Source organism: Balaenoptera acutorostrata, chromosome 17, assembly GCF_949987535.1.
Source record: "Balaenoptera acutorostrata chromosome 17, mBalAcu1.1, whole genome shotgun sequence".
In the NCBI taxonomy this organism is placed as follows: Eukaryota; Metazoa; Chordata; class Mammalia; order Artiodactyla; family Balaenopteridae; genus Balaenoptera; species Balaenoptera acutorostrata.
Window position 1 is genome coordinate 15,892,964 of NC_080080.1, and position 8,110 is coordinate 15,901,073.

The window sequence follows — 8,110 nt, forward strand, 5'->3', positions numbered from 1 at the left end:
AAAAGCAAAGAAACTGAGCATGGAATGTCTCCCCCAAAAACCATAAGCTATAATCCATCCAATCCCTTTGATACTTTACAAGACAGCCAATCTGAATGGCAGTTTTCTATGAAATCAAGTCTATTTTTAAAAATTATTTGCTGTTTTCTGTGTTTTAAATGTAAAAAAACCTCTGACTTCCATGGAATATGTTTTCATAGAAAACCTACCTCTGAAATACTATGCTTAAAATAAGAGTAACAAATGAGAGGGAAGACTAGCAGGGCAACAGAATAATCAAAGTAATCTGACAAATAAAAAGCAAACATTTAAAAAAAAGCTTTTTTAAAAAAATGGAGCCAGTTGTATTTAAAATTTGTTCCAATTATTATAGAAAGAGTCTTCATTAAAGTTATATTATTTGGAAAATTTATAGAGACCAAAACAAAACTTAAAGTCAAAAATCATTAAGAAGGAATGTACTTCTTTTCTGGCATATTTTCTCAGTAAACTAAAAAGAGGACAACTGAATCAAAATTAATATTCTATAGGTAAAATGAATCTATAAACAGTACTCTAAAAAATAATTTTCATTGGAATTAGAAAGAAAAATCTACTTGCTAATGCAAATTATTGTTAGGTGTGAAGGGTCATTACAGAATTATTAAAGGCTGTACATGGAAAAATTTCAGTACCATGAAATATATAATGAAAAGATAGGAGAGATTTATGAAAATGTAATTCAGCAATAGTCATTTCTACCTCAATGTAAAAATGTCTCTACTTACCTAAGTTATTTCTGTATCGTAACTGATTGCGGATACTGTACAGGACAACCTGCTTCTCATATTCTCTCTGTGAATTTCCAAGACTCTAAAAAGAGTTTCAAATAGATTTAAAATAGTTTCTAAACTAAACAACAGTACTTTTCCCCATAAAATTTCAATACCATGCCCCCTAATTTTATCCTGGAATCTCTAATTTCCAGAACTGAGTAAAGATTTTCTTAAATTTTATCATACAAACTTTCCTGCTATGGTATTAGAGCAAAAATTCAATGTGTTTATCTTCAGTCTCCCTTTCTAAAAGGACTTACTGAAATTATCTAAAGTATTTAATATCAAATAAAAGAGCAGTCTGAGAGCATAACTTCACTTAAGTTAACAAAAAACTAAGTTCTACTAATAAAGATTTCCTTCTTTTTTTTTTTTAAACATCTTTATTGGAGTATAATTGCTTTACAATGGTGTGTTAGTTTCTGCTTTGTAACAAAGTGAATCAGTTATACATATACATATGTCCCCATATCTCTTCCCTCTTGCGTCTCCCTCCCCATCCCACCCCTCTAGGTGGTCACAAAGCACCGAGCTGATCTCCCTGTGCTATGCGGTTGCTTCCCACTAGCTATCTATTTTACATTTGGTAGTGTATATATGCCCATGCCACTCTCTCACTTTGTCCCAGCTTACCCTTCCCCCTCTCTGTATCCTCAAGTCCATTCTCTAGTAGGTCTGTGTCTTTATTCCCGTCTTGCCCCTACGTTCTTCATGACCATTTTTTTTTTCAGATTCCATATATATGTGTTAGCATAGAGTATTTGTTTTTCTCTTTCTGACTTACTTCACTCTGTATGACAGACTCTAGGTCCATCCACCTCACTACAAATAACTCAATTTCGTTTCTTTTTATGGCTGAGTAATATTCCATTGTATATATGTGCCACATCTTCTTTATCCATTCATCTGTTGATGGACGCTTAGGTTGCTTCCATGTCCTGGTTATTGTAAATAGAGCTGCAATGAACATTGTGGTACATGACTCTTTTTTAATTATGGTTTTCTCAGGGTATATGCCCAGTAGTGGGATTGCTGGGTCATATGGTAGTTCTATTTTTAGTTTTTTAAGGAACCTCCATACTGTTCTCCATAGTGGCTGTATCAATTTACATTCCCACCAACAGTGCAAGAGGGTTCCCTTTTCTCCACATCCTCTCCAGCATTTATTGTTTGTAGATTTTTTGATGCTATCCCTATCAAACTACCACTGGAATTTTTCACAGAACTAGAACAAAAAATTTCACAATTTGTATGGAAACACAAAAGACCCCGAATAGCCAAAGCGATCTTGAGAAAGAAAAACGGAGCTGGAAGAATCAGGCTCCCTGACTTCAGACTATACTACAAAGCTACAGTAATCAAGACAGTATGGTACTGCCACAAAAACAGAAATATAGATCAATGGAACAGGATAGAATGCCCAGAGATAAACCCACGCACATATGGTCACCTTATCTTTGATAAAGGAGGCAAGAATATACAGTGGAGAAAAGACAGCCTCTTCAATTAGTGTTGCTGGGAAAACTGGACAGCTACATGTAAAAGAATGAAATTAGAACACTCCCTGACACCATACACAAAAATAAACTCAAAATGGATTAAAGACCTAAATGTAAGGCCAGACACTATCAGACTCTTAGAGGAAAACATAGGCAGAACACTCTATGACATAAATCACAGCAAGATCCTTTTTGACCCACCTCCTAGAGAAATGGAAATAAAAACAAAAATAAACAAATGGGACCTAATGAAACTTAAAAGCTTTTGCACAGCAAAGGAAACCATAAACAAGACCAAAAGACAACTCTCAGAATGGGAGAAAATATTTGCAAATGAAGCAACTGACAAAGGATTAACCTCTAAAATTTACAAGCAGCTCATGCAGCTCAATATCAAAAAAACAAACAACCCAATCTAAAAATGGGCAGAAGACCTAAGTAGACATTTCTCCAAAGAAGATATACAGATTGCCAACAAACACATGAAAGAATGCTCAACATCATTAATCATTAGAGAAATGCAAATCAAAACTACAATGAGATATCATCTCACACCGGTCAGAATGGCCATCATCAAAAGATTTCCTTCTAAAAAAAAAAAAAGATTTCCTTCTTGACCATCCCCAATTTGTGTGGATGGATGGATTCTTGAACCTACATTTATTTAAATTTAAGAATGGCCACTAAGGACAGATCCCCGTCTGATGACTACTTACAGTTGAGGGCTATGATTATTAAAAATTAAGATTCCTGGAGAATGTACACTTAAAATGTCCCTCTAAATACGATTATTTCTTTAAAAAGTCATCTTATGGCCTCATTAGAAAACACTTAGACAATTTTAGAATTTCCGATATATTTTTTAGTGAGCAAAATGCTTTCTAGCTGTGAATTTAGTGTTTTAAGTTCAAAATTGGGTTCTCGTGAAAGTAAAGAATAAGTTTGTCCGATTATAGTTAACATGATATTCAATGTGAGACCATAAACTTAATTTAATATGTGACTGCTATCCCCCTTCTAATTACTAGCTATGATCTTTCCAACACACTATAAAATAAGACATCTTAAGAGATTAATGACAGAAGGAACAGAGGACTCAGTTATTACACTTCTCACTCATAGGTTTCTGAAAGCCAAGGTAAATGTCCATGCACATACTTTCACTTAAGGCCATCTTCACAAAACAGATGAAACTCACATCTAAATAAACTGGCACACAACTGGAACTATTGGTGGGTAGCATTTTAAGAAAAAAGGGACATAACGTGAGAAAACAAAATCTTTCTTCCTGCCTCTAGATTAATTGATTTATCACAGGTTGAACCATAACCCACACTACTGCTGAAATGTTATGTGCTGACATTATTTTCATCCATTTTAACATTACAAGAAGTTAGGAGTAAAGTTCATTGTAGAGAGACTGCTCTCCTATCTTTTATGTAGCACCAAAACCAGGGCCAGTATTGAAGATATTTAGGGGATTCAAAATATTAGGCTTTCTGTAAAACCTTTAAAGGATTTCCTCTAGCTCTACTGCCAAATAAAAGTCTCTTTCTCAAGGAACAGAGAACACAAACACTCACTCACACAGCAGACAATTTGCTAAAATCTTAGCAACTTCCAAACTTGAGGATTTACTCTTCTGTTTCAAAATAAGTCCCTTAATTTATTCTAACTTACAACCGTTCTCTCCCTTTACAACTCTTCCCGGTAACTCCAGGATAAAAAGTGTAAATCAAGCCACTTACACAAAACATAAGGTCCCTGTTGTTTATAAGCTAATTAGAGAATACAGTATCTACTAAACATCTAAGTCTTTGCGCTAGTCATTAAGTAATGACTGGTCCTGATCAATACATGTGCATACACACAAATAACTAAAAACTGCATTAACAGCTGATTTTATTCTTCACTACCCTCGTACATAAAATATAATTGCTTTGTTCACAAAGATTCTTTGGCTTCTCTTCCACGCCCACCCCAATTTCCCACCATCCACATTTTAAAACACTGCTGCCACTACAGGAGGCAACGAAAGAAAGGTCATTTTACTGGGAGACAGTGCAGACCCTGCAGAAATTCCCACCAGGTCTGACAAATGAAGCTGGGCTGCAGATAAAAGGAACTAAAACAGACGGAGTGACATAGAAACTGCCTGTAAAACACCCACTGTGCATCAGATGATGCTAAAAGCATAAAGAATTCTTTCTAAAGCTTTTGCTCCTACAAACCCCAATGTGCACCACCTCCCCCAAAATACACAATAGTTGTTTTTAATTGACCCTCCTTGGAACCTCATCATAAAATTTCCCTTCAAATAAAACAACTATGAATTGTTTTGAACAATGAATACTGGTAAACTATAGAAAGATCCTGAAATAATGGCCCGATCCATAACTTCTTAATGTATTTCTGAAAGTCTAGTATAGCTCACACCATGTAAAAAATTTTCATCTCATTTATATAAAAACTATTTTTTCAAACACATTTTAAAAAAAAATCTGAATCACCTTCCACCAGCTTTCAAAACTGGGAAATATGAGTCACTTTCAAATTAAACTCATCAAAACTCACCAGGAACTCTTATCAAAGTACTTAGTATCTGTAACACCAAAAACCAAATTCTTTCCACACAAGGGCTACTCCCCACTTTTAAACTGACTAAGCTTTAGCTCCTGGAAAAAAATCTCAGACTGATACTATCACTCATTCACTGCAAAAGTATTTACTAAAAGCCAACTACGAGATAGGTGCTCAAAATACAAAAGCAAAAACAAGTAATGTAACCAGAAAATATACCATAGTGGGGTAAGTGCTATGGGTGAGAAATACAGTGCGGGGACAGCACACCTGAGGGTCAACTACTCCAGAGATAGGTCAGGAAGACCTTTCTAGAGGAGTTAACACCTCGATTCAAAAAGAAGAAACATGTACTCTATGGAGACAAATAGAAACAGGACTGGGTTTGCAATTTAGAAACCTCACCACAGTACAGTATGAAGAATGGATAGGAGGGTACTTTTCTGAGTGCTAGACACCAGACAGAAAGCTGATGTACTAATCCAAGGTAGACCTAGGGAAAAAGAGCAAGGCTAGAGAAAATCCATGAAGTAACTTGTACAGATGGGTTTTGCAACACCTTCTACAAGCGGAAGCTTATCCTAAGCTAAAACACCAATTCTTGAAAGTGATCTCACCAAAAAAAGTTTTAATTTAATGTCATGCTTGTACTTAAGTATAACACTGTTCTGAGATTACTTTTAATAGTCACGACTAAGGTTTGGAAAGGCTTTTGCCATATGTACAAAATAGATAACTAATAAGAACCTGCTGTATAAAAAAATAAATAAAATAAAATTCAAAAATTCAAAAAAAAGGGCTTTTCCCAATACTAATTAAGATCAATTATTTCTGTTGGACATAACTGAATCATCCATCTTTCTTCTATTATGTTACATTTATTTTTGTGAAAGGAAGAGTAGAGAAAACATGGCAACAAAGAATTGTTGGTTCTTCCAGCTGTCTTGCCATATGCCACAAAACCCTAAAAACAAAAAGTGTCCATCAAAGCCCCCATTCCAGCTTAACAAGAGAAACTTAGTCTTTCAGGTTTAGAGCTTTCTTCTTCCCATTCAAGATTAACGTCACATGGGCAGCCACTGGCACCCAAGAATTCTGAGTTCCTTAAATTTACCTTTCCACTTCCTTGTGTTTTTGGTATCTTGAAGGGAAAGTGTTTTCTCTGCCACACGACGCACCGCCAGAACCTTCAATTATTCATTTCCTGGAACTAAGACCCCAAGCTGGGAGAGGAGGCAAAGTAATAATCCTTATACCATCACCACCACCAACCCAAACTTTCCAAATATGCCAGTGTCCAGCACCAACGGAAAACAGAATTTCACTCTCAACCAAGCAACATGGCAGGAACTTGAAGGTTAACCTATGACCAGAGAGAAACAGTGCCTTCTATACAGCACATATCACTCCTTCATAATCTTTACCACCGCCCGCCATATTATGTATTTATTCATTTGTTAACTGTCTTTCTTTACTAAAACGTAAGCTCCATGAAGACAGGGCTTTCCCGTGTTGACTGTTGCAAATGACCCGCACCTAAAACAAGGCATAGCACATAGTAGGTGTTCAATAAATATCTGTAAAACAACTGAGTAAAAATAACACTCAAGCATTTGAGAACTACCTCTCGGACAAAAACCTCGCTCTCCTGTTGCAACATCTCTAATAAACCCATCTTGTTGACAGACTGAAGTCCAACAAAACAAAGTCCGAAAGCCCTTCAAAATCCGGCCCTGACCGCTACCACTCCCCACGCACTCACCAAGCCGCACAGCCAAACACACCAATACATTTACACCTCCGGATTCCGGTGATGGAGGAGGTCCCTCACTACTCTCAAAGCACGCTTTCACTCGTCCAAGCTTCTTAAAATGACTTTCCCTCTCGCTAGAAAATCTTGAATCCCTCTTAACTATCTATCTCTTATTCGTCCTTTAAGGCCCAATTTAAATGCCTCCCCTACACAATGTCCTGACACTCCCTGGACGGTTTCTGACGCCCTCCTCTGCGCGCTCGCATATACTATCATGCAGGTTCGTGTGAGCTGCTATCAGCCTGTAGCCGATTCATTTGTTTCCCGTCCCTTTCCCACCATCCCGCAGTTCTGGAGGTCAAGAACCGTGTTTTAAATTTGTTTCGAAGGTGCCTAGCCCAGTGCCCGGCTGAAGGGAGTCTGCGTGCGAAGGCGCCAAGCGAGTCCACTGGACACCATTCCATCCCATTTCGAAACGGCCCCGTCCTGCCCCTGTGGCCCCAGGACCGTCCCCTCCTCACCCGCGGGCTGCGGGTAGGTTATCTCAAGACCCTGGGCGGGGGAAGGCCGGGAGTCAGCCCAGAGGCGCCAGCCCCTGCCCCGCGGGCTCGGCGAGCAGGTGACGGCGGGGCGGGACCCCGGCCCCAGGTTCCATACCTGCCTCACGTTGGCCGGCAGCTTGCTCCAGGGGTAGTTGTGCCGGATGTGGAACTCCACGTCTATGTTCATGATGCCGGGAGCCCGGGAGGGCGGCGGCGGCCGGGACCGCAGCTGGAACGACGCCTCCCGCCTGCCCGCCCTTGGCCCGTCCGAGGAGCCCGCAGGAGGCCCCACGCCTCACACTGCGGACGGCCCGGGCTGCCCCATGGCCTGGGCTCCCGACAGCTCGGTGCGGCCCGGGCCACGGGGCACGGCAGCACCGGAGACAGGGGGCCGGACGCCTCGGCGGCTCCAAGTTTCTTCCTAGTTTCGGCCCGCCGGAAACGGCTTCGGGCGTGCGTCACTTCCGCTCGCCGGCGCGAGGCCGGGGGGCGGAGCCCGGGACCGGCCTTCCTGCCCGCCCCCTGCAAGCTGTGGGGCGGGGCAGCGAGGTAGAGCCGGGAGGGACCTGGGTAGTGGCGTCTTGCTCGCGCGCTCCGTGTCCTTCTGTCAGTCTCTGGATGAATTAATTGGGTTTGTATTGCCATTGCTGGATGACCACTTTCCCCCAAATGAGAGCCCGGGTGGCCCTGGAGCAGGCGGTTACAGGCACTGGGGTGGGGCCGGCCAAGAAGCAGCGACTTGGGAAGGGGGCCATAGTTGACTTTAAAAAGGGCAAGAACGGTGAGGTCCCGGGGTCTCTTAAGAGCCAACCCCGAACCGAGGCCAGGTGGAAGGGGTCCAGGCTGATGAAGGAAATGTGTAAGTCAGAGCTTTCCCCCCAGTGGAGTGGTAGAACAAAGGTCTAGTGATCCTTCATCCCC

The 8,110-nt window shown here is 40.7% G+C and overlaps 1 protein-coding gene across 3 annotated transcripts in view; it reads right to left on the bottom strand.

Moving 5' to 3' along the window:
* FAM91A1 (family with sequence similarity 91 member A1) overlaps positions 1–7,621 on the bottom strand; it is a 41,707-nt gene extending 34,086 nt beyond the window's left edge. For 2 of the 3 annotated variants that reach the window (XR_009005792.1, XM_007188863.3), the window contains exons 1-2: positions 7,305–7,621; positions 768–852 (exon numbers count right to left, since the gene is read on the bottom strand). Coding sequence is in view for 1 of the 3 variants with exons in the window: in XM_007188863.3 (XP_007188925.2) it covers positions 768–852; positions 7,305–7,376 (157 nt within the window). In the remaining 2 variants the exon portion in view is untranslated. The remainder of the gene's footprint in view (positions 1–767; positions 853–7,304) is intronic. The other variant, XM_057532068.1, reaches the window with a different exon arrangement.
* Between the last annotated feature and the right edge of the window lie 489 nt (positions 7,622–8,110).